Raw genomic sequence first — 26917 nt, forward strand, 5'->3', positions numbered from 1 at the left:
TCTCTCATACATTTCTGGTGGGAATGTGAAATGGGACTACCACTCTGAAATACGTTTTGGCAATCTCTTAAAAAACTAAGCATGCAGTTTCCATAGGGCCCAGCAATTGTACTCCAGGGCATTTATCCCAGAGACATGCAAAACCTGCAGATGAATGTTTACAGAAGTTTTATTCGTAGTAGCCAGACACTGAAAACAATCCAGACGTCCTTCACCTGGTAAACTGTTAAACCATGTGACACGTCCATACCATGGGATACTACATGATAACCTGGAAATGCTGAAAGGAAAAAGCGAATCCTAAAAGGCTACACACTGTGCAATTCAATTTATAAAACTTCTTAAATTATAAAAGTTTAGAGATGGAGAACATCTTAGTGGTTACCAGGGGGTGTGGGGAGAGTGGGGATGGGAGAGCAGAGGGTGTAACTAGAAGAGGGCAACATGAGGGATCTTTGTGGGGTTGGAAGGTTATGTCAACATCCACATCCCAGTTGTGACATGGCCCTGTAGTTTTGCAAGATGTTATCTCTGGATTAAAGGGTACACAGTATCTCTCTGTATTATTTCTGAATTGAATCTACGTTTATATAATTGAATAATCGAGCCTACAATTTTCTCAAAATAAAAAGTTTAATTAAAAAAAAAAAGCCAGATACGGAACAGCACAATCCCACTCTCCTAACTCCCAGTGTGGGTGCCGACCAACCCCCGTGCTCTCGTTTACGTTGGTAACCAAACTAGGAGAGACTCTTCAAGCTCTTAACCATCACTTCCACTGGGGTTCTGCTGAAAACTGTCCCCCAAACTTTCACAGTGTGTATTCAAAATCATGAGACGCTGGAGCTGGGAAAATGTGAAACAACTGCATACAGGGGACTTGGTGGGCTTTGGGTCCCCCACAATGTCCATTGGACCCCAATGGCCACTCCTTGGATAAATTCTAATCCAGGTGCTTGCAGCGTGACAGCCTCCGCCTCCGGGCTGTCTGCTCTGAGATGGCTGCTCCAGACTTGGCGTGCCTGGGTCCCGTCACTTAGCCACCCCTCTCCGCAGCGCTTACACCCAAGCGGCTTCTCAGCGGCTTCTCTCGTGGTATTTCTTAATTTGGAGCACAGGCCTTAAGCAGCCTGGGTCCCCCCCCTCAAGACGTGGGACCCTGAGATGGGAGTTTCTGGAGGACAGTGGTTCTTTTCAACACTGCTATGGTGTAAAGTTGTTTGTGAAAGAAGGAAGGACGCAAAGGCCTTCCGAGGTCAGTGTGAGCAGGGGCACCTGTCACTCAGGGACAGAGATACTGTCAGTCGTGGGTTGCAGGTGAGGAGACGAAGCCTCGCAGGCAAATTGGAGGTGCTAATGTTGAGCCCAGGTGGTCTAGACTGTGATCCAGTGCTGTCCCTGTGCCCCAGCTACGCTGCCAGCTGCACTGGAAGCTGTTCAGAATCCCCTGTTCCCAGGCGTTTTGTTAGGAGCCCAGGGAGGGTTTCTGGGGCAAGGCCTGCACTTGTCTGCCTCTACCCTACCTCTTGGGGGTTGTGCACATCCTCCCCCAAACCCCCAGCTTCTTGTGTGTGTGTCTGACTGTGTGGTGTGTGTGTGTGATGTGTGTGTGTCTCTGTCTGCATGGGGTGTCTGTGTCTGAGTGCCTCTCTGTTCCTTTTTATGTGTTATGTGGGTTTGTGTGTCTCTGTGGATCGCGTGTGTCTGTCTTTGTGTATTGAGTGTGTGTCCGTGCAGTTTGTTGTTTGCATGCGTGGTGCCCACGTGTGTGTATCTGTGGGGAGGTCTGTGTGCATGTGTGTCCCTGCATGTGTCTCTGTGCGGGTGGGTGTGCGCGCGTGGTGTGTGCGCGCGTGGGTGTGGCGTGTCCTCCCGCTCGCAGACTCCCGAGAGCCGACCCCGTTCGGGGAGTGACAGTCCCCGGCGCGGCCACCCCGGGGCGCGGCCGGCGGGGAGGAGCGCGTGGCGGGTCCGCCAGCCGCACACGTGGGCCCGGCGCCGCCTCTCGCGTTCCCACCCCCTCCGGCCGCCCCCGCCGAGAGCCGGGATAAGTGGCGGCGCGGACGCCGCGCCCTGTCTCTGCGGAGCCGGCAGCGCGCAGCTCTCCGGCCCTAGCCCGCCACAGACGAGGACCGCGCTCGGGGACGCGACAGCGGCGCTCGTGGCCCCGGTAACTGCCTCCCGTACCCGCCCCCGGCTGCCGCGCCGTCCCCGGGTGGGGCAGCCCCGGGTCCCCGCGTCCCCGCGTCCCCGCGTCCGGGCTCGGCGTGGGCTCCCGCGCCCCTGCGCGCGTGTGCGCGCGTGTCTGTGTGTGCATTGGTGCGCGCGCGCCCCGCTCCCCAGCAGCAGCCCCGAACCAACTTGGACCTGTCAACTCCGTGTCCCCGTGCCCGTCCGCGAGCAGAGCAGCTGGCAGCACCTCCAGAGACAGCGCGGGGCTGTGCTGCCTGCGCTGGTGGAGACAGGAGGGGAACAAAGTTTGTCGGGAGCCCGGGTGACTTTCCTCGGGGACCCGCATGTGTGCGTGTGCGGGGGGCCTGGGAGCGCGGAGCTGGTTCCCTGGCTTCCCGGGCAGTGGGCGCCGGGCTCCTGGCCCCCCTTCACGCCGCCTCAGTGGTTTGTTTAGGAAAAGTGATGGTGAACTAATAGTGGAGGCTCGCAGGCGCCCGCTGCCCGCCCCGCGGAGGGAGGGCGGCCCCGGAGGGCTGAGAGGGCGCCGCACCCTTCAAGCCCAGGCGGCATATGTGAGCCAGGGCTCTGAGGTGGGAACCTGTGACCGCGGAGTTGAGGGAACAGCCCGTGTTTGCCTGGCTCTAACTGTCAAGGCTGTGTGGTTGTGGACAGCAAAAGCCAGGACGTGATGGAAACAGGTTTGTCACGGCATCCTTGGAATTTCAGACAGGAGGAATTAATCGCAATATCATCCACCTCATTATCGTGCCCCTTTGAAACTTCCTTGGGGATTTTAAGATAGATGGGTCTTTTGCAGCTGGGTCTTTATACCCATAGAGCTGACTATAATTTCCACTTGATTACAGCTAAAGTAGTCTTTAAGATGAAGTTTCCTGAAATGATTTAAAATAAACACAGATGGGAAGGGGGAAAAAGCTGTAATGAGGCACTTAAAAAATAAAGTGAGCATTTTTCTTGAGAACGAATGGGATTTTTCAGTCTTAAGGAATATATATGTATTTTTAAAATCTTTGAAATGGAGGTTTTTTGTTTTTAACCTGCTTTAAAAACTTGTTGCTGACTCTGAACAAGGTTTCCCTCCTGATCTCTATGTGTTTTGCCATATCCCTGACTTTGGAATGTGTCCTCCTTCCTTCCCAGGACCTGAAGAGCCTTTCAGAATGCCAGAGGAAAGTTCTCCCAGGCGGACCCCGCAGAGTGTTCCGTACCAGGACCTCCCTCACCTGGTCAACGCCGATGGACAGTACCTCTTCTGCCGGTACTGGAAACCCTCGGGCACACCCAGGTAAGTCTCCCCCAGGTGCTACCCGGATGTGCCCTGGCGGGGGGGGGGTTCATGTCCCCTCTGCCCCTTTGTGTGCAGCTCCCGTGCGGCCACTTTCTCCATGACCAATTTCACGTGCCATTTTAACATCAGGCACAGTGGGCTAACAGAACTGAGATTTATATATCTTTTTTTAAAATTAAGAAGCAGACGTTCTATTTTCATGATAACAACTAGGATACGGATCCTACCGTATGGCAGTTTTCAAAAATTCCACATGACTTTATTTTTTGTACTGGAGTTGATTTCCTGTTGTACAGGCATTCCTTTAAAATCCAACCCAGCAGGTATAGAAAACCACCTAATCAGATAAGATCAAAATAATGGATATGTGGTAACTTTTGTTCTCTTTTCCTGTTTGAGTATGAGCTTCAGAAGGTGTCATACCTGTGTAACAGAGAGAAAGGGGTCTGGGTGTTTCCTTCTGATCTCTTGCCAGCTCAGTTACTTTGTACATTTTCCATCAAGGACTTGTCTTGCTCTTAGAAGCAGGCGTTGGGACCTGCACACAGTAAGATAGCTGGTCTCCTGCTTCCCTCCTCTTGTACGAAATAGGGAAAACCCTGCTTGTTTGCGTTGTTCAGGGAAAGAAATTATTTGTGGTAACCAATTGGCCTAGTGAAAAGTGAACATTTTCTGTTCCATGGACATGTTACCTGTTTCACAGGCCTGTTGTCTCCTAGGGGACATGTATGGTGTGCTGTGGCTTATAGGATTGTGTCTCCCTTTGTGTTTCAGTCATCACCCAACCCTAGTACAGATACAAAATTCCTCCTACATTTTCAACAAGGTGTGTATAATCCAGGTAGCTGCACATTAAAAAACAAAAACAAAAGCAGAGATATGGACTTTAAAGACCTAGTTTAAAATCATAGCTTCAGGGCAACTATATAAACCGGTTATTGTAATGGACAGTTAAGAGTTCCTACAGGGCTTCCCTGGTGGCGCAGTGGTTGAGAGTCCGCCTGCCGATGCAGGGGACATGGGTTCGTGCCCCGGTCCGGGAAGATCCCACATGCCGCAGAGCGGCTGAGCCCGTGAGCCATGGCCGCTGAGCCTGCGCGTCCGGAGCCTGTGCTCCGTGACGGGAGAGGCCACAACAGTGAGAGGCCCGCGTACCGCAAAAAAACAAACAAACAAAAAAAGAGTTCCTACAGGTCTGGCCATGTCCTTCTTAAAGATTTCCTCTACAGGAGAGAGTGTGTGTGTATGTGCATGTGTGTCAGACGGGGAGGTGGGGTTGTCAAGCATTATCATTAATTCTCCATTCTGACTTAATTGGCAGTACAAGTGCACACTCTTGGTTTAATTTCTAACAACTTCGTGGTATGTGGTGCATTATTTGATCAATATACAAAAAGAGGACAAAGAATTGGGAGCTAAGTTTGTGATGTTTGAGTCTCAGACGTTGGGGGCTTTCCTGGTTAAGTGGGGAGGTTGTCCTCACTGGAGGTTGATGGAAGGGAGACCCTGCGGTCCTCAAATGGGCGGGGCGGTGCTGCGTGGGTGGGCCAAGGCAGAATGGCTGCCCTTCCCTGGGCTGTGAGTGGTTTTCACAGTCTCCACCCTGAGTCGCCCTGTGGGGAGCTCTGTGCTCCCTCGCTTTTGCTCTAGTTAGAGATGGCAAACGCCACTCCCAGTTGTTTAAACCGAGTGTCTCTTGGGGTTAGTGTTTACCTTGCAGAGGACGCTGATGGGAATAAGAACAGGGGCCGATGGTTGAGGCAGCTGGGCCCTGGGCTTTGGAAGAGAGGCTGCCCGCCTACCTGCTCGACCTCCACCCCCTGAGATGATGCAGGTCGATAAACTCCCTCTGGGATTGGCCCCCCTCTGTCAGGGGGTCCTTAAAACATTTCACCACCAGCCCTGACCAATTGGAAAGTCCTGGAGGCCCCCCGCGGTGACAGATGCCGCATCCTGGCGTCCTGGGGGAGGGGTCAGGGCAGGCCGAGTGGTGAGGACGCAGCGGGGGCCTCAGGGCAGAGGTCTGTGCTGGCTGGTGAGGGAGCGTGTCCCTGTCAGAGAAGCTGAGCCCAGCTGCTCTGGCAGATAGCAGTGTGGCAGCCCAGCCCTCTTGCTGCTCTGGGACAGCTCTGCTGCTTCGTGTCAGCACGGCTGCCTCTAGGAGCGGGAGGGGACCACTGGCCTCCCCTTTCCCCTCCAGGGAGTGTCCTCCATGGTCTTTCCCCCAGTTAGCTCAGAGTCTTGTCTGCTCTAATCGGCGGGGAAAACACCAGCAAATGTCCCTTTTCTCTGCTCCTCTTAAAAAATCTTTCCCGCAGAGGCCCTTGGGACCTCAGAAGCCACTGTCTTACAGACTGTGTCCAGCAGAGGGGTCGGTGCCTGTCTCTCTTAGTTGGCACTGGGATGGGTTGGATTTCTGGTCAACAAGTTGGGCCTGTTCAGAACACCTGCCAGAACATTCAGCCCCCGGAGGATTTGCTGGGTTCCCAGACCAGCTCTGCAGGCGGCTCAGAGCGACCCAGGGTCATGGCATCAACCACACTGGGAAGTCGGCTTAACCTGCTGATGGAAACATCGTGTTTCTACGAATGCTGGCTTCCTCACCCTGGGCCCTGGGGTCGCTGTTCCCATGTGTGTGTCCAAACTCAGTGTTGTTTTTAACAGAGCTGGCCAGACACTCGGTCTTTAATCACTATACCAGAGGTTCGCTTGGTTCCGCCAAGGCAGATTCGTGCTCATCTGGTAGTATGTTCTGTAAGTACCGTGTGTTCTGGAGTCCGGACTAGTCTCTTAGATGTGATCTCGTTTTATCTTCACGTCAACCTGTGGGGCGATGTTATCATTGTTTTCCCTCTTTTAAAGCTGGTCCAACTGCATTTTGTCCACATTCCTCTGGTTCCAAGTCTCTTACTTAGGAAGACAGACTTTTGTCTAAGTACTGTCTTCCTGATAAATTCTTATATTTTTTGTTAGGGGGAAGGTCACTTCTTATGGTAAAGAGGAATAGAATAATTAATCCTCCCTAATTGTTTCTTCATAATATATTGAAAGTGGGAAATAGATTGAGATATGATCCATTCTGAAACAAAACCTTCGGATGCCCTGGGGACTGGCTGCCTTACCGAGACTCGGTACTTTGGAATTGTAAAATACTGGTTCTTCAGCAAGTTTCCACTGATGGTGTTTTCAGGGTAGTGGAGACTAGCCCAGGTGAGGCTTGAGTTGCTCTGTGGCTCTCGTGCCCTTGGGTAGTATTTCACACCCTTGGATTCAGTCCACCACGGGCCCTCAGTCCACTTAAAGGGCAACTTTGCATTAACTTCTGGATGTTACTTAGCCATCCTGCCCCACAGGATGAATGACTGGGCAACATCACTGGGGGGTCTGAAACAATACTCAGTTGGATGACTTGGCTGCAAAGAAGTCCTCCCTTGGTTCTGCTGGACCAGGAGGGCTAGAGAGCTCGCTGTAATTGTGTGATCGCACAGCTGCCACCTTCTGGGCGGTTAGTTCCCGGCGTGGACCGGTCATGCCCAAGGCCGGTGTGAAATGGACACTTGTGGAATCAATGCCCAGATGCTCCTTTGAGCAGGGGCTCCCCTCGCGCTGAGTGTGCTCTGTCTCGGAGGAGCACCCCACCCCCGCCCAACGCTGAGGAACTGACCAGGCTCTCCTGCAGCTTCTGTGGTGATAACAGCCAGTGTACCGAGGGAGCCGTTTCAAAGAGCGCTGTCCCTCCACGGGCCGATGGCCTGATGCAGATGCCTGGGTGACTCCTCAGTGGAAGCTCCAGAGCCCCTGCCTTTGCGGGGACCTCCCAACCTGAGCCCCGGAGCCCCTTCTGCAGTCTGCCTGGCTTTGCCCGCTTCTCCTTTCTTGCCTCCACTCAGGAGCTGGCCTTCCTCCAGTGACCCCGTGGCCACTGGTTGCCGTGGACGCCTCCTCTCCCCTCCCCAGCTCCACGCGTCCAAGCTGCCCCCTCGCAGTCTCAGCCGGTGTGGTTGTCAGGACTTTCCTCTTGGTGACAGGGTGCTGGGAGTGGGGCCCATGGCAGGGGCTGGACTAAGGAGGGTGGCGTGGCGTCGTTTCGGGAACGTACCTGTGTTCTCAGAGCCATGGCTGTTGGTGGATCTAGAATCAACAAGCCAAGGCCCCTTCTCCCCTCTTTATTCCCATTCCCCAGAACGGGGCTCAGCTGACATCCTCTACCCCTGCTCTACCCTTTACTGGGTCACTTTGCTCCCTTTCAGACACGAGGCCTTCGCAGTCTGTGTCTGGAGTTTCGGGCGATGCCGTCTTAGGGCACTTCCTCCCACCTATGCACATTTACCTGGAGAAGAAGCCATTCCCTGAAGCTGGGATATATTTAAATGCTAGAGAACGTCCTCCCTTCCTGCCACCCCTCACGATGTCCTTCCATCAGTCACCAACCACTTGGGTGTGGCATCTGTGACTCCAGGAGCTGGGCCCCTCCCGGCCAAGCTGGTCCAGACCACAGAGAGGCAGAGTGTCCATCATCTGGTTGGACTTGATTTCCAGCGCCCGCCCTCTGGAAATTCTGTTCCCTTTGATCAGATTGGCGCCTGCCTGTCCTCCCCTCCGCCTTAGGCTTTCCCATCAGGTTGTGTGTCAGTTACTTGGTGCCTTTCTCCCCGCTGCTCACGGTGTGGGTTCAGCGTCCTGGGCAGCATTCCCCGTTCTGTGTTTCTTGCAGTGTTTCTCCCTCCCTGTGGGCCCCTGCAGCCCTCGTGGCCCCACCCCCTCTGAACTCCTGCCGCCTGTGTGGCTAGGCGTCACCGAATCACTTACCTTTGGTTGGTACATCCCCAGGGCCAAGCAAATCACATCCTTTCACTGTCCCTAAAAGTAGCCACTTTGAACTCCATTCGCTTGGTCTCCATGGGCGTGAGGGCCACCACGCATCTAGCTCCCAGCCCAGCCCCTTGGACCTTCCCCCAATTGTGAGGGTCTGGGATAGCTCTTGGGCTCCCCAGAGCCTCTGCAGGAAGGCAGGCCCTGAGGGCTCAGCTCCGTGAGTATCCGCCCTTTGCGCTTACCCATAGCCACACTGCCACCCAAAAAGTCGGTTAGCAGACCCTGATTTATTGAAGCCTGCGTGTCCCAGACAGAGCTGGGCACCAGGGTGGGGAGAGAGGAGCAAAGGCCGCTGTGTTTCAGGAAGCGGTGGGTGTAGTTATTGTACGAGGGGCAGGTACCTGGAGACGGGACCACTGCTGGCCACACAACACCTTGGTGTAAGTTAGACAAAGGAGCCCATCCAGGTAGACGTGGCCTCACAGGTGTGAGGTTTGGTGAGCAGAGCGTGGGCTGGATTTCAGCTCCTACTCATCCTTCCAGCCAGCGCCCTTGAACGGTATTGCACCTGTGAGAAGGGCGTGCAGGGCAGGGAACCAAGTGAAGCTAGAAAGGTGGGCGGGTGGGGCCAGGCGCCCAGGGTCCTGAAGGCCAAGCTGCAGCCTTGAACTTGAGCCTCAAGGGCTGGATGGGGAGCCACGGACAGGTGTTAGGCCAGGCAGTGGTGCAGTCAGGCATGTGACCTGGACAGCCAGCTGGGTGGAGGTGTTTGCCATCATCCAGGTGGCAGGTGAAGGGGGCTGAGTCAGGCGTGGCAGTGGCACCTCAAGTGGCAAGGGACTGACCGTGTGTGGCGGTGATGGTGGGGGGGGGGGCTCCCAGGTGTCGCCCTGGGTGACGGCGCACAGGGGGCACCTTTAGATTGCTCTGCTCTGAAGACGCGGGGCTGCCCTCTGCCTGTGGCGACATGTGGCACTCCAGGCGCCGTGGGGCACGTTGCTGGAGCATCCTTGATAAGCCAGTAGGAGAAGTGGAGGAGAGGTATCGGGGCCGCAAAACGAACCACACTGCGAGCGTCACCAGTAAGATACGAATGCGGGGGCGGGTGGTTTCCTGAAGGTAAGAAAGGAGTCCTTCCTGGCTTCCACCTTCTCCCCACGCCGAAGAATCAAAAACCGCCCTTGACTTATACGTGTTGGCTCGTGAAATTTCTACGTGGACACTGAGAAAATGGACCTTACTATGCGTTTTATAGCAAGGACATTATTTTTAATGCGATCACTGCCTTCCAGTACAACTTCAGATTTCTCTTGCCTATTTTAAGAATTTCCAAAAGTTCCTTCCCCTTGTAAGGAGCCGCTGGTCCTCCTCCTGGTGCTTCTGCCATTCTTACAGCGCAGCAAACTGCCTTAGTTTTAAATAGGGCATCTCTTCTGGGCTTTTCTTTTTTTTTTCTTAAGATTCTTCAAACAGCAAAGATCTTTTGATGGCGAGAGGAAAGGCCGCAGCTATTCTTGCAGCTGATTTTTCCAGCAGCTACGTTAAGGGATGATTTTTTCCAGTTGCTTTGAGAATGTTCTGCAGATACAAGTCTGTCTTTGTTTGCAGTGGAGATGAAGAAAAAAATAGCAAAATAAGCTGCTTCCTGAACGAGAGCCATGTTCACCATTGTCTGTCTCTTGGCACCTTTTAGGTAGAGATGCTGATCCCAGGCACACTTTGTCCCCCAGGGCCGGCCAAACACGGGTTATTGTCAATGGGGAAGCGGTCCTTAGCGGTGCGAATCTTTGCGGCTGGGATCACAGGATGACCCTTGTCCCATATTCAGGGTCAGCCAAGCCTCTTGTTGGAGGCGGTGCCTTCACTTCACACAGGCTTGTTCACTGGGGTGGGGGTGGGGAGGCAGTGGTGGCCATCGAGTGGGGCTGGGGGTGGCGTTTTCTCTGTATGGAGGGCCTGGCCCACTCGCAGAGGGGCGGGTGCAGGGAAGAGGGCCGCCGGAGGAGCTTGCTCTGTGTCACGTTGTTGGGTCTCACGGCAGCCGTCCCTCCCCCACTTTGCTGGCCATCAGTCTCTGCTCTGGCGTTTGGCAGGCTCTCTGGTATGCAGGGGTGGAAAGTTTCTCACCTTCCTCAGAAAGGTTCAAAGGAGCTCTTCTCCTTAACCTTCTGGAAGGAAAGGGGGAGGAGGGAGGAAGAGGAGGGGCAGAACAGGAGGAGAGTTTGGGCACTGCGTCCTCCCTGGGGGCTTCCCACGGCTGGTGGAGGGTTTAGTGGGTGGAGTTTGCGGACCTGTTGACATCATGATGGGCGAGTATATGCCGTTTCCCAGAAAGGACGGTGGATCACAGACTTGCCCAGACTGTCCAGGTCGGGGCGGCCCGTGACCCCAGCACTCGGTGCAGCCTCATCACGTGCAGGGGAGGTGGCTCAGAGGGTGAGCATGGTCACCCAGGGGCTGGCGGGGCCAGAGGGCAATCCTGGAGTTCTTCCGCCCCACCCTGTCTCTCAGAAGCTGCTCCCACACCTTCCTCTTGGGGGTTTAAAGCACAGATCAGCCCTTCCCAGTAAGCGTTTAAACAAATGTCTGGCTTGGGGCCCGGCTTAGAGAGGTCCTAATTGCCACCCTTCTCCCCGCCCCCTGCCCCCACCAAAGGAATCATTTCCCACGCCTCTGTCCTGGTGGTTCTGTTTTCAGTGGTGAAGAGTGTGTGGGCACCTGTGCGGTGCCCAGGGGGCTGAGGAGCGGGGGTAGACGGACCTCAAGAGGACGCAGGAGACTGACTTAGACCCAGAGGTGGGAGGAGAAGCCCGGAGGCCTCTAGGAACAAAAGAGAAGAAGCGGAGGAGATGGGGGCCCCGAGTGGAGTGAGGGGAGGGTGGAAGAAAGAATGTCGAGAGAAGGAGCTGGAAGGCAGGGAGGAAGCTGCAGGCTGGGTCACCCCGGGCTCTGGTCAGGCTCTCCTGGTCAAAGCAGGCCAGTTTCCCCCAGGCTGTCCACGGCGGCTGGATTAGAGATGAAAGGCCCCCCGCTTAGGAAGCGCTGCCTTTGGACATTTTAGGAGCTCCGCTCTGTTCTTCCTGTTGAGTCACTCTTGTAGAGGTATGTGCACAGCTGGGTGGTGCAGCAGAGAATGGCGAAGACCATGGAGCCAGGCCCCAGGACCAGCTTGAGTCCACACGGACGGCGTGGGGGCCGTCACTGGACCAGTGTGTCGGTCTTCTCACCTTTACCCCAGGTGGTTATACGGTTAGACATCAGTGGGTGGTCAGCGCCTGGCACCCGGTAATGAGATGTGTGTCCTCTTTGCCTCCACCGTCTGGCTGGTGAGCTCTGGGGACCGTTGGCTTGTCTGTTACTCACCACCCTTCCTTATTCCCCTCCACCCTCTTGTCCGGCATCAGTCACAGAGACCCAGAGGCAAAGCAGTAACCTTTTTTTTTTTTTTTTTTTTTTTTTTTTTGTGGTACGCGGGCCTCTCACTGTGTGGCCTCTCCCGCTGCGGAGCACAGGCTCCGGACACACAGGGTCAGCGGCCATGGCTCACGGGCGCAGCTGCTCCGTGGCATGTGGGATCTTCCCGGACCGGGGCACAAACCCGCGTCCCCTGCATCGGCAGGCGGACTCTCAACCACTGCGCCACCAGGGAAGCCCAAAGCAGTAACCTTTATTAACTCCACCTTGACCTCTCTCCCCATGTCGCAGGCTGTGTGCTTTCCGCAGTCTCCAGGTTTTGACTTTTTTTTTTCCTTAACAGTTAAAACTCAGTTCCATTCCAGTGAGATTTCAAACTCCGCGATAAACTTCTGTAGATGCTTAGTTTACCAAGGCATGGGGAAGCCGTGGGTGGTGAAATTCTTTTTGAGACAACACATAGGTAGCAAATTAGATACTTTCTTTAATGTCACACGAGACCTCTGTGACAGTGTTTGTGGTGTCACTCTAGACTGGCTGGAGGACCAAATGAGTCTTAGGGAGGGAGGCTGGGGGCCAGTGCAGACAGACCCACCCGCTTCTCAGAGTCCCATCTCCAGTGGCCTCAGTCCTTGTCGTGTGTTTCTCCTTTGGTCCCGATCGTGGGCCGGGGTGTGTGGAGATGCTTGTGCTACAGAATGAGCCTGTGCTGCAAGGGCTGTCCTGGCACCTGCCGCGTCTGCGGTGGCAGGGTGGTCGGTGCATCAGGGATTCTCTGGGTTGGCGCCCTGTGCTGGACTCAGCCGGGCAGTCCTGTGCTAGTCTTGACTGGGCTCTCCATGTGTCTCTGTGCAGGACTGGCAGCTGGCGGGGGCCTGCTGGTCTCAAGTGTCTGGCCCTGGCAGGCTGGTGGCGGGAGCACGTCTGTCCTTCCCCACATCCCCTGTCCTCCTTTCCCAGGCCGTTAGGGTGGCAGTGTCTCGTGAGCAGCAGCGCGCTTTCCCGGTCTCTGCTTGTGTCGAGTTTGCAAATGTCGAAGTCGGTCAGCCCGGAGGCGGTGGGGACACATCCACGGAGCAAGGCGAGGGGAGGATGGTTTGTGGCCATTGTTGAATCTATAGCATTCAACAGTAGGAAAGGTTTTTGTGCTGAGATTTGGGAAACCAGGGTTGAAATTTTATTTCTGCCTCTGAGTGACTCTAGACAAGGTACCCTCCATTAGACCTTCCAGCAAGTTCCCAGAGGGTTTTGTATTTTATGTAACTCTGGTGTGTTTTGCATCTCATAGTGGTAGAACAACCTGTGAGCTTCTCCAGGGCAGAATTCATGCTTCCTTAGTGCGTGCCCCTTGTAGACTTTCGTGCCTGGCACAAACTAAGGGATCTAAACATGTTTGTTGAATGAATGAATGAACTTCCCGTATTTAGAGTAAGATGATTGGGCTAGATGAGTCTCAAAAATCCCTTCTGGCATGGTTTTCGAGGAAAAGAACCGAGCATTTCCATCAAGTGTAGGTCAGAGGGGCTAACTGTTTGTGCAGGAAATGCAGCACCTAAATCCAGAAGCACGAGTGAAGAAGTTAGTAACACCTAGGATGGGAACATTCCCTACAGGTGATCCCCTGGGATACTAGGTGGCTGGGTTTTAGCCAATTTAACTTTGAAGTAAAGGTCTGTGTGTGAAGACACACCTACGGGTGAGAACTGCAGGACAGCAGACAGTGTTTTCCCTGTTAGCACAGAAGTCAGCGTGGACACCAGAATCTGGAGTGGTGTCAGCTTCCCCTTGATGTGGGGGATGATTCAGTGGGCGTTAACTGAGCTCCAGATGTAAACTCAGCGCTGTGGTAGACAGCGATGGGGGGTCCTCAAAGCGACGTGGAGACTCAGGGTCTGCTTGACTGCAGACCTCCAATCCCATGAGGTTTTTCTGAACATCTTGTGCGTGCCGTGTCTCATTCTGGTTTGGAGATATGGAAATGAAACAGCCCCCGTCTGCCTTTGAAGACATCGCCCCACATTTATCAGGGAGACAGTTCCAAGCACCGTGGGAGTTTGCTTGTGAGGGCAATGCATTTGGGGGGAGGGGGTGGTTTCAGGGAAAAGTTGAGGTGACTTTAAGCCGGCCCTTGAATGTGGTTGGAGAAACCACTTTCACACAGGCATGGAGGTATGTTCTGAAAACGACAGGAAGTCTTTGGAAACTATAGTCTACGGTACATGGCAGAAGGAGAGTTTGGAATCACTGGTTCAGGAGCCTGAATTTGAATGGCCCTTGTATTAGTCTGCTAGGGCTGCCATAACAAAATACCACAGACCTGGTGGCTTAAACAACAGAAATTTATTTTTCTCACAGTCCTGAAGGCTGAAGGTCCACGATCCAGGTGCTGGTTGGGTTGCTTTCTGGTGAGAGCTCTCTTCTGGCTTGCAGATGGCCACCTTCTCTCTGTTTCTTCACGTGATCTTTCCTCTGTGAGTCTTTCCTCTAATTGGGTAAATCTTCCATGATTGAACTTGGATGAGGATCCTGACTTTTCACTTATTTGCTTCTCTGTGATTCCATGGTAGATGCCCCAGCCTGTCTGAAGTTGCCTTTGCCTTGATGTCTTGTGTCTAAGACCACCTGGTTTCAGCAAACCCTACTGGCCGGCTGGCCTGAGGCAGGTTCAGACACAGGAGTGGGAGATACCAGGGACAAGCTCTGTCAGTACTGTGCAGACCCAGTAGTTGCCTTCTCTCTAGCCATTCCTCTTTCTTTCTTACTGATTTTTGTCCCCGGGGTGGGAGGGGCAGCGGTATGACTAATGATTGGAATATTTACACCTGGTTAAAACTATTCTCACTTACCAGTGTTATTTGTAGCTAGAGGTGGCTATAGGACCAGTATATCTCCTTAAGACACTAGAAAAAGAACAGTAAATTAAACCTAAAGCAAGCAGAAGGAAGGAAATAATAAAGATGAGAGCAGAAATTAATGAGGTAGAGAATAGAGAAACCATAGAGAAAATAAACGAATCCAAAAGTTGGCTGTTGGAAAAGCTCAACAAAACTGACAAATCTCTAGATTGATCGAGAAGAAAAGGGCGAAGGACTCAAATTACTAGAATCAGAAATGAAAGAGGAAACCTTAGTAGCAATCTTGCATAAATAAAAAGTTATAAAGGAATAGTACGAGCAGTTGTACACCAGGTACAGTTAGGTAACTTAGATAAAGGGAACACGTTTCTAGAAAGATGCAGACTAGCAAAACCGACCTAAGAAGAAATGAAAAAGATCGGAATAGACTTGTAACAAGTAATGAGATCTAATTAATAAGCAAAACAACTACCCACAAAGAGAAGCCCAGGCCCAGATGGCTTCACTATTGAAATCCGCTAAGTATGTAAAGAAGAATTAATGCTAATTATTCACAGATTTTTCTTAGAAGAGGAAGCACTTCCCAACTCATTCTAAGTGGCCATTATTACCGGGATACCAAAAGCAAACAAAGACATGCAAGAAAAGAAAACTACAGGCTAATATTTCTTATAAACATGGATGCAGAAATCCTCAGTTAAATACTAACAAGCTGAATCCAACAACAGAAAAAAGAATTATACAATATTACCAAGTGAGATTTATCCTCAGAATGCAAGGACGGTTTAATATCTGAAACTCAGTTACTACAATACACTATGTTAGTAAAATAAAAAAAAACTCACACGATCATCTCAGTATATGCAGAAAGTGTTTGACAGAATCCAACACACTTTCATGATAAAAACATCCAACAAACTGTGAATTGAGGGGACCTTCCTCAGCCTGATAAAGAACAATGACAAAAGTCTCAAGCTAATACCATACTTAATGATAAATGACCGTATGCTTTTCTCCTAAGATAAGGAACAAGACAAGGATGTCCATCTTACCACTGCTATTCATCACTGTACTGAGGGTCTAGTTATGGCAGTTAGGCAAGAAAAAGAAAAGGGATCCAGATTGAAAAGGAAGAACTAAAACTATCTCTATTTGCAGATGACATGATCTTGTATGTAGTAAATCCTAAGGAATCCACTAAAAACTATTAGAACTAATAAATGAATTCAACAAGACTGGAAGATACAAGATGAATATATAAAAACCGATCGTAGGGCTTCCCTGGTGGCGAAGTGGTTGAGAGTCTGCCTGCCATTGCAGGGGACACGGGTTCGTGCCCCGGTTCGGGAAGATCCCACGTGCCGCGGAGCGGCTGGGCCCGTGAGACATGGCCGCTGAGCCTGCGCTTCCGGAGCCTGTGCTCCGCAACGGGAGAGGCCACAACAGTGAGAGGCCCATGTACTGCAAAAAAAAAAAAAATTTTTAAAAAATCGATTGTATTTCTACATACATGCAGTGAACAATCTGAAAATGAAATTAAGACAATTTCATTTAAAAGAGCATCAGAGAGAATAGAAGTGCTTACAAGTAAATTTAACAAAAGAAATGCAAAACTTGTACTCTGAAAACTGCAAAACATTGCTGAGAGAAGTTAAAGAAAATCCAAATGAGTGTAAAGACATTCCATATTCATGGATTGGAAGACTTAATATTGTTAACATGGCAGTACTCCCCAAATCCCTATGAGAATCCCAGATGGCTTCTTTCTGGAAATTGATCAGCTGTTTGTAAAATTCATGTGGAAACTCAAGGGGCCCAGAAAAGCCAAAACAATCTTGAAGAAGAAGAACAAAGTTGGAGGACTCACATTTTCTGATTTCAAAACTTACTATAAAACAACAGTAATCAAACCAGTGCGCTATTGGCTTGGCATAAGGATGGACAAGAATTGAGAGTCCAGGAAAACCCATATATCTATGATTAATTGATTTTTGACAAGAATTCCAAAAGAACTCAATAGGAAAATGATAGTCTTCTCAACAAATGTTGCTGGGACACTTGGATATCTGCATGCAGAGGAAGGAAGTTGCACCTCTTCCTCACACAAAAGTAAACTCAAAAACCTAAATGCAAGGGCTACAACTGTAAAACTCGTAGAAGAAGACATAGGAGCAAATCTTCATGACCTTGGATTTGACAGTGGTTTCTTAGATATGGCACCAAAAGGACAAGTTACAAAAGAAAAAACTGGTATATTGGACTTGATCAGAATTAAAAAACTTCTGTGCTTCAAAGTAAACTGTCAAGAAAACTAAAAGTTCACAAAATGGGAGAAAATACTTGTAAATCATCTATGTGGTAAGGGAATTGTATCTAGAATGTAAAAAGAATGCTTGTAATTCAGTGATAGAAAGACAACCCAATCAAAAAAATGGGCAAAAGACCCGAGTAACATTTGCCCAAAGAAGATACACAAATGGCCAATGAGCATATAAAAAGATGCTCAGAATCAAGTGTCGTCAGGGAAATGCAAATGCAAACCACAGTGAGGTACCACTTCCCATCCCCCAGCGTGGCTGTAATAAAAAAGACAGAGAATGACAAGTATCGGTGAGGATGTGGAGAAATCTGGACCCTCATGCACTGCTGGAGGGGATTTAAAATGCTGCAGCCACTTTGGAAGATAGTCTGACAGTTACTCAAAAGTTAAACAGTGTTAGCGTATGACCCAGCAATTCCATTCCTAGGTATATAGCAAAAACAGTTCGGGTTTAACAGGTGCACACTACTCTATGTAAAATAGATAAATAAGGACCTACTGTATATCACAGGAAACTATAATGTTTTGTAATAACCTGTATTGGAAAAGAACCTGAAAAAGAATATATATAGATAGATAGATTTGCATTTCCCTGATGACAGTTGTACACAAATATTCATAGCAGCATTATTCATAATAGTCAAAATGTGGAAACAATCCAATGTCTATAACTGATGAATGGATAAATAAAATGTGGCATATCAATACAATGGAATATTATTTGGGCTTAAAAAGGAATGAAATACTTACACATTGGTGAACCTGAAACAATTATGCTAAGTGAAAGAAGCCAGTCACAAAAGGTGACATATTATATGACTCCATTTACATGACGTGTCCAGCATAGGCAAATCTGTGGAGACAGGAAGTAGATTAGTGGTTGCCAGGGGCTGGGGCAGAGATTGGGAAAGTTGCGGGGTGATAGCTAAGGATACGAGGTTTCTTTTTGGGGTGATGAAAATGTTCTAAAACTGATTATGGTGATGGTTGTACTATTCTGTAAATATACTAAAAACCACTGAGTTGTACACTTTAAAAGAGCAAATTATATGATCTGTGAATTATATCTCATTAAAGCTGTTACCAAAAAATGCAAATACCTAAGGAAATGAGTTAAGGAATGTTATGCGAACATTTTTAACGATGTTTACCAAGAAAACTAACGACACAAAGTTATTTAGGATATAATGGTACAGAGGAAAAATATAAATTTAAGTATAAAACTGTGATCTCAACCATATTAAAAATATAATCATGGAAAAGAGGTTAGAAATTTGACTACAAAAATTGAATGCATGTCTTCAGGCCTTGCATCATCTTTGGAAAGGAAAGGAAACTAGTCTTCAGAAAGGCCCACACCCAAGTCTGACACCTTGCTAAATACTTCTTTGGCTTCACCTCCCTGAATCTCACAACACACCAGCGGGTTGGCATCGTTCTTGATATTTTATTGACGTGGAAACTGGTCCCAGAGAACCATGGGCTAATGAATGCAGAGCCAGGATTTGAACCCACATCTGTTTTGCTTTAAAGGCCCTGGTCTCGCTCCAGCACCCAGCTGTGCCATATCAGACGCTCACAGAGCTGTGTGCACAGGCGCTGTTCATAATGCTCTTGGCAGTTGACGAAGGCAGGGATGACAGCCCCACCTTATAGATGAGACTGGTGCTTGGAAAGGCACGGGGGCTCTGATGAGGGACCCTGGTACAGTGACAGGTCGTGGTGTGAGCCCATGGTCCGAGGTCCATCCACCTCCATTCGCGTTCAGCTCTGCCGTCTGCTCTGATTAGGCCGTCCTGACTGTAGCTGCCCGTCAGGGCAGTATATTTACAGAGTAGTACAACCATCATCATAACCAGTTTTAGAACATTTCATAACAGAGCTCTGAGCTGTGTGCCCATAAGATTGTGACCATTTCCCTTAAATTCGTCACTGTGTGCTCGTCTTACCTCTCCTGCATTCTTAGTAAATTCCCGATTGTTTATTGCCATCCGTTTGGCATTTCACCACCCAGAAGAACTTGGAGCCATCTGCAGACTTGGAAAGTTCATGCTTTTCTCCTTCCAGGAAAAAAAAAAAAAAATGAATGTTACATAAGATGGGACCGAGCACATTCTTACCGGAAGGTCGGGAGCCACTTCTCAGCCTGAAGAATCCCTGTTACCTCTGCCCGTTACTTCCTGTTTCATCCAGGTCCAAAATCACACTGCAGCTATCTTTGCAAACACGGTTCCTTGCAAAACCTCTAATAATAAGTGTTGCCTCCATTCCCACACAGAACTGCCCTGTCTTCAGGGTCTCCTCTGGGTCTGAGGAGAGGTTCCTCCTTGAGAACTCATGGGCCTTCCTCTAGGCAGTCTGTGCTGGTCACATTGTCCTCCATCCTTCAAGCAGGGATAGGAGTCATCTCTGGGGGCAGAGGTCCCCAGGACCCTCACCCACCTCCTCCTAGCGCCTCTCCACCTGTGGCCGTTTCTCCCTCGTGGAACAGTCTCTTCCCGACTCGCTCATCTTGGGTCATTTAATTTTGTTGTCGTAAATAAAATTTGCTCTCTTCTTTTGTGAACATATTCATGATAAGACATTGAGAAATTAAGGAAGAGTGGAAAGCTAGGACGACTGACCACCCCAGGACAATCCTTGTTAACATTCGTGGACTCTGAGAAACTGGAAAGCACCATAAAGATGACCAGCCCCTTGGCTCTGCAGATGGGGAGCCAGAGGAGCTAGGACCGTTCAGTCACCTGCAGAGGCCTGGTGCCTGTGGCAGGAATCAGGGGTCTGAGCCGAGTGAGCTGCGGGCCCACCCCCAGGAAGCCGGAAGTCGGTAGGCAAGCAAGAAGGTGAGGGGCAGGTGACCAGTGAGCCCAGGGGATCGCCTGACTCTGCTGGGGTGGCTTCGAGCTGAGGGGGCCTTGACCTGGGTCTGGACATGAACCTGCTGTCCAGTGAGGAGGCGGCCCAGAGCTCTGTGCCCACCTGCCATCCAGCCCTCTGCTGCCCGCGGCTCGCCCTGGCGCTCGGCTCACTGGCAGTGGGGCTTTCTGCTTCCGCGTCCTCCAGGAGCGTTTGAGGGTTTGCCTAATAAATGTCCACCTCCTGTGCGGGTCATTTCTGTGTCCGGCCTCCTCCACCTCTGCTCGCGGTGAGTCTTCAAATGCCCGGTGGTGAGAGAGGGGCCTGGTGACCCCCTCCCTGTCAGATGAAGGCCCTGCGTGTCCTCGTTGCCACAGGCCCCCGGTGCTGTGACGGCTGCAGCTGTCTGAATTGAGTTATCATTTCCTCGTTGTTCTCTTTGACTCAACTTTCCTTTTCACTGGCGAGCTATTTTAAGAGGAAGCGTTATTCTAACTCGGGAAATGTAAAACCAGTATCAGGGGCCATCAGTGGAAGGTGACCACAGGACAAAAGAAAACCCCGGCACTGAATCCCAGCTCTGCCCTGGGCTTGCCCCCAGCCTGGGCCTGTGGCTTCTCTCTGTCCTGAGAACGGAGGCGGGTCGTGTTGGAGATCTCTTTCAGGCAGACCGGCACCTCGCCCAGGGCTCCGTGCATTCAGGGTGGAATGGGAGGGATGAAGGAGTAGTAGCATCGCCCTGTGCACGTTCCCGTTCCTTGATGCTGTGCCTCCAGCCCTCCCCGGTTCAGCCTGAGCACTGCCCGCATGGGGGCCCCACAGGTTGGGAGCCCGAGGACAGGTGTGCCATCCCCGACCCCCGTGACGCGTTGCACCAACTGGGAAGCGTCGAGGCTTGCACCTTCGCTTCCAGAGACTGGTGGTCTGGCTTCTCCAGGTGCACGCATGTCCACAGCACACGCCCGCGTTCACGAGTCCCCCGCGAGAGCCTGCCGCTCTCTTTTCTGTGGAACGTGACACTGCGGCAAGAGTGTCCCAGATGGCATGGGGTGCCTGCGTCACCGGTGCCGTGCATCTGGTTGGCCCCTTGGAGGATGCAGGGGAGCAGCGGCAGGCCAGAGCACCCCTGCGTGCGGCCCCTCCTCGTGGCCTGCAGGCGGCGGCTCACTGTTGGCAACAAGAGCAAGCACAGGCCCTTTTCTGCGCAGGGAAAAGGAGCCCTGGGCTTGGAGACAGAGCTCAGAGCGCTTCCACGCAGAGACCACGTCAGTCACACTAACATCTGGCCCTGGGCTTCCCTTTTCTGAAATCTTGGGACAGCTGTGAAGCTCTTCATTAATGGACCATCCTAAAAGCCATGCCATGTGCCTTCCGCAGACCATTAGTGATTTCCCAGAAGGCCAGTTCCAAATTGATCTCGACAGCGGCCCCCGAGGAGCCCTTTGGCACGAGAACCTTTTCAGAGCCGCAGGGCCACGGCTGCCAGAAGACGCCTCTGAAGAGATCACACATGTTAATGAAGGGTCTTAATCTCCTGCCCCCTTACAGTTCAGAGCTGCTTTGCGATTGAAGATAAATCATTCCTGGAGGTTGCATCCCCCAAAGCGTAGGAAATTACTTTGAGGCAGGAGGAATAATAATTTCCATATCAGTTTCGAACTTGGTTTATGGAAGGCAGTTATCCGCCTCACTTCACTGGAACCTCGAGCAGATGATAGGAGGAGGGGCTGACGTGGGAGGGGCTGAGTAATCTCCGTCAGGGCATCCAGATGCCAATTTTGCTCACTGGATTTTGGGCACTGGAACTGTCAGCTGCTAAGTACCTCAGAGGGCCCCATATTTGGTTGGTTCTGCACTTTATTGGCAGCAATAAGGCATGCAGCTGAGTTAGTGACACCCTCTCTGACCAAACTCTTTGCTGTCGCTGATGTTGCTTTCCAGTTTTATTGAGATGTGATTGACATATAGCACTGTATGAGCTTAAGGTGTGCAGCGTAATGATTTGACTTAATGGACTTAGAAATGATTATCACATTAGGTTGGTAAACATTGCTCATCTCATACAGATGGAAAAAAAAAGTTTTTTTTTCCTCCTTGTGATGAGAACTCTTAGGGTCTGCTCTCTTAACAACTTTCCTGTACCATGTACAGCAGTGGTAACTGCGGTCACCATGCTGTACATCACATCCCAGGACTTACTTATCTTATAACTGGAAGTTTGTACTTTTTGACCTGCTTCTTCCAATTCCCCCTCCTCCCACCCCCATCTTTGGTAACCACACATCTGATCTCTTGTTCTCAGAGTTTTCTTATTTTGCTGTTGTTTCTGTTTCGGTTCCATGTATGAGCGAGAGCATGTGCTATTTGTCTTTCTCTGACTTATTTCACTTAGCATAATGCCCTGAAGGTCCATCCATATTGTTGCAAATGGTAGAATTTCCTCAATTTTTATGGCCGAATTATATTCCACCGTATATATTGGGTTGGCCAAGAAGTCCATTTGGGGTTTTCCATAGCGTCTTGCGGCGAAACCCGAACGAACTTTTTGGCCAACCCAATATATGCCACATCTTTATCCATTCGTCTGTCGATGGACACTTAGGTTGTTTCCGTAACCTGGCGACAGTAAACAATGTGCTGTGAACATGGGAGTGCAGGTATCTCTTGGACATAGTGTTTTCATTTCGTTTGGATATATTCTCAAGTGAAATTGCTGGATCATATGGTAGCTTTACTTTTAATGTTTGAGGAACCTCCATACTGTGTTCCACAGTGGCTGCACCAATCTACGTTCCCACCAGCAGTGTAGGAGGGCTCCCTTTTCTGCACACCCTCTCCAGCATTTGTTATCTGTAGGCTCTTTAATGGTGGCCATTCTGACCAGTGTGAGGTGGTAGCTCAGTGTGGTTCTGATTGGCATTTCCCTGATGACTAGTGACGCTGAGCACCTTTTCATGTGCCTGTTGGCCATCCGTGCATCTTCTTTGGAAAATGTCTGACCGCAGTCTTGGACCTGGTGTGTCTAGAGTGTCTGGTGCTGCAGGAAGCAATTCTGCACTCTGAGGGGTGGAGCACAGTGGCGCTTGGCCCCTAACCCTGACTGTTCTCTCCATGGTGCTTTAATGTGACCTGGCATACGTTTATTTGCTGATCATTCTGTCTGCACCAGGGTAGGGACTTTATCTAATTCAGATGTGTCCTCAGAGCCTAAGCCAGAGCCTGGTCCAGAAACCCAGCGCTCAGTCGATCTCTGTTACTGAAGAAATGAGGGGCTGAGAGCCGGGCAGCCATTGGACTGTGCCCAGTGGTCCTGTTGCTCCTCCACCTGGTGTTACAGGTGGAGTCATCGCAGCCTTCCATCCCCTTTCATGGGTCTTTGTCTTCTCTAGGGAAAAATATGTCTATGTCTGTATCTATCTACATATAGATGGATGGATGGATGGACCCTTTCATGGGGCTTCGTCTTCTCTAGGGAAAAATATGTCTGTGTCTATGTGCATATAGCTGGATGGATAGATAGATTTTTTTTTTTTTTTAAGGAAATAGATGCTCTGGGAAACATGCTGGAGGAGCCTTGCAGCATTGGAACTTTGCTCTGCAGTTCTTACCACTGTGCTTGTTAGGATCTTGCGTTAAAATGGATGTGAGGACGGTGATATCAGCTGGGGCAGGAAGACAGTAGCTGACGCCACGGGACCCACATAAAACCTGCGTCCTCCAGCACAGGCTGACTGACGGGGCTGTTGGCAGGAGAACACTCCACTACGCTGACAGTAGCCAGCTTTGTAGTGTGTGTGCTGTGTCATCTGCACTGCCGGTCCTGTGTTATCCTCGTTTCACACGGGAGGAAGCAGAGAATTCAGCAAGTTGCCCACCGTTGCAGTTAGGGAACAGCAGAGCCTGGGTGTGAACGCACATCAGCTTGCACGTGCATGTGTGAAGGGATCTCGTACACGAGGGTCTGCGTTTGTTAAGGTTCAGCCTGAGTGTTGTGAAAAAGAAACATGGTGCTCATGCAAGATGGAGGTCTATGTCTCTCTCCATCACCAGTCCAGGGGTCCACACGGCCACTCAGGGCACAAGTCCCTCCCGCCTTGTTGCCCCACGCTCCAAGGGTTTGGGGGCTTCCAAGAAGCCCAGTTCACTGTCTCTGCTGGTAATGTAGCTGGGAGATGAGCTGTCGGCCACCAAACAGGGAAGAGTAAAGAGGCCGAGTCACGATTGCACTCATCCTTCACTCCCCTTCATTTGCCCGTCTCACCCTAAGAGAGGACTTGAGGCTGGTAGCTGGTCACATACAGTTGGCAAAATGCAGTCCGTACGCATAATCTCTTTCATCTTCTCGCCACCCCCCCAAAAGGGGCGGGTAGGTCCATGCTGGTGAGGGTTGGAGCCATGAGCTGGGGCCCTCGGGGATCCTGGTGGGATGGGCAGAGCACAGGTTCAAGGTCAGGTGGATCCAGATTCTACTCCTGACTCTTCTTTTTTTTTTTTTGAAAAAAATTATTTATTTATTTATTTATTTATTTATGGCTCTGTTGGGTCTTCATTTCTGTGCGTGGGCTTTCTCTAGTTGCAGTGAGCGGGGGCCACTCTTCATTGGCCCGCGGTGCGTGGACATCTCACTGTCGTGGCCTCTCTTGTTGCGGAGCACAAGCTCCAGACGCGCAGGCTCAGTAGTTGTGGCTCACGGGCCTAGTTGCTCCGCGGCATGTGGGATCTTCCCAGACCAGGGCTCGAACCCGTGTCCCCTGCACTGGCAGGCGGACTCTCAACCACTGCGCCACCAGGGAAGCCCAACTTCTGATGCTTCTGATTGCTAGTGCGTAACTTCAGCTCTTTGAGTCTCCGTTTTCTCCTTTGCAAAATTGGCTACTTATGTCACAGGACTCCTGGGAAGAGTCTGCTGGGATGAAGGGTATGGCTTTGGGTAAGTGGACGGCCCCAGGTGTATTTCCTTCCCTCTGGCTGCTTCGGAGCCCCTGGTCCCTGACCGTTTGCCCTGCGTGTTTGACGACGTCCGAGGCAGCCCTGCCTGTCCCTTCCATCGTGGGCACTCTGCCAGCCCTTGTCCTGAGCCTTGTTACCTGTGGTCCTGTGACTCCTCCCACCGCCCACTTGCTCTGCCCATGGTGTCTCTTGGCCACTCCCCTGCTGGGCTGCGTCGTCCGTGGCCTCAGCTCCCTGCGGCCGCCCTGACCACCCATGTCCTCCCCAGACCCCCGTGGCTGGGGCACCCTGGGAGGGCCTGGAGCAGAGCCTCTTAGGACAGGCAGAGGTGCAGAGCCCGGACAGGGGCCTGGCAGAGGAGAGGGCCCAGCGAAGGCGCAGGTGTCAGCACGCCAGAAAGCTGGGGTTTGTGTTGGCACAGATTGGAGTGGGAGGGCTGGGGGCAGGGTGTGGAGTTGGAGGCTGTTGTGATCCTCGATCTGGGGGAACGGGGGCCGGGGCTGGTAGCAGAAGGGGTGGAGAGAGCGCACATGAGAGGTGAGGCCCATCTCGGGGGGTCAGGCCCGGGGCTCCGTGTCCAGAGGCTGCAGGGGTGGCCGGCACGGCCGCAGAGGTAGGCCTGGGGCTCAAAGCAGAGGCTGAGCTGGAGGCCGGCTGCCTGTGACGCGCGCCCAGGATGCACCTTGAGCACCGGAGGCTCAGGGGACCGGCGAGGAGTCCACACCTGTCTTTTCACCTAAATCGAACTTCCCACCTGAACCCAAAGTACTCTCTGCTGGAATGAGCAAGTTTTCCTTCAAAGTTGATGGAATCTATCAACATAGTGAGCGGCTTGCTCTGTGCCGGGCATGTTCTTTTGTTTTTTTTTTATAAATTTATTTATTTTTTGGCTGCATTGGGTCTTCGTTGCTGCGCACTGGCTTTCTCTAGTTGCGGCGAGTAGGGGCTACTCTCTGTTGCGGTGTGCGGGCTTCTCATGGTGGCTTCTCTTGCTGCGGAGCCTGGGCTCTAGGCACGCGGGCTTCAGTAGTTGTGGCACACAGGCTCAGTAGTCGTGGCTCGTGGGCTCTAGAGCGCAGGCTCAGCAGCTGTGGTGCACGGGCTTCGTTGCTCCGCGGCATGTGGGATCTTCCCAGACCAGGGCTCGAACCCACGTGTCCTGCATTGGCAGGCGGATTCTTAACCACTGCGCCACCAGGGAAATCCCATTTTGTCTTGTTTTCAATTGTACGCTGTTTTCCTAAGCTGGTATATTTTAGGATATTAGTGATATTCAGAATACGTAAAATCGTAGGTATGTAAGTAAGGAGTTAGAGACAATTGTAATAAAAGGATGGTGTCAGATCTCAGTCTTTTTGCCCCAGGGTTCTGCTTTCAGAGGGCTTCCAGCTCAGAAAAAGGCTGTGTGCAGAGCAAGACTAGATCGAGTCTTGAAAGGTCAAGGGACATATCACGTAGGAGATGTGGTAGTCCTGTGCATCCTCGAGACACCTGGCTTTGCCTGCAGACATTAAGGCTGTGGGCTGGCGAGGAACCTCAGCCTTGCTCTGCCAGGCCCAGGTCTTCTCGGGGACAGCCACACGGGGCGGAGGGCTGAGGGGAGCCAACCAGGAGAAGCTGGCAGAGCCCCAGGAGTGCGTGTGCTGGAAGCAGAGTGGTGAGCAGTCTGGGGATAACGTCCTCTGCAGAGAGACGAGGACAGTGGGGCTGGGGGCCAGGCTGGTGCGGACCCCCCATGCCCGGTGACGGGGCGGCACCGCGTGCTGCTCCCTGCTGGCCCTGACTGCAGGCACACCTGTCAGTCGCAGGAGCCCAAGGGCTCTGCGGAGTAGGTGAGATATCACATTAGCAGGCTAGGTACGCCCCGGCACACGGGTGGCCCGGGGGGGATGCGATAAGTGCCCAAAGAGAGATGTTAGCAGTGTGGTAAGTTACGGATTAAAAATGCATCAGACTGTGCATCGCCCTCTGCTTCCAGCTGGTTGATGCTGGGTTTGCTTTTGCACATTTGTATGGAAACACACCTTTGGTGTGGCCTGTGATTTCCTAGTTGACTGACTTCAGGGCAGGCCAACTTTGGGATTTCATTATCCTTGCACAGGGAAACCTTTGCTGAGTGGGGTCAGTGCTGGAAGAGTGGCTGCTCCAGGCGTCCTGTGACACCTCCCGGGGCACCATCGGCTTCCATGTGTTGCTGTCTGGAGGGTTGTGTGACAGTGTTCCTTC

The 26917-nt window shown here is 51.6% G+C and overlaps 1 protein-coding gene across 3 annotated transcripts in view; it reads left to right on the forward strand.

Annotated features, from left to right (window-relative positions):
• The window catches only part of MGLL (monoglyceride lipase), a 244935-nt gene that overhangs the window by 139630 nt on the left and 78388 nt on the right, over window positions 1-26917 (forward strand). Inside the window, exons 1-2 of one of the 3 annotated variants that reach the window (XM_060023167.1) lie at window positions 2019-2170; window positions 3334-3478. In XM_060023167.1, the coding sequence (XP_059879150.1) occupies window positions 3354-3478 (125 nt within the window). In that variant the 5' untranslated portion in view covers window positions 2019-2170; window positions 3334-3353. Of the gene's footprint in view, window positions 1-2018; window positions 2171-2346; window positions 2871-3333; window positions 3479-26917 lie in introns of those variants that run through there. The other 2 variants (XM_060023166.1, XM_060023168.1) reach the window with 2 other exon arrangements.

The sequence above is a fragment of the Delphinus delphis genome, chromosome 10, assembly GCF_949987515.2.
Source record: "Delphinus delphis chromosome 10, mDelDel1.2, whole genome shotgun sequence".
Taxonomy (NCBI): Eukaryota; Metazoa; Chordata; class Mammalia; order Artiodactyla; family Delphinidae; genus Delphinus; species Delphinus delphis.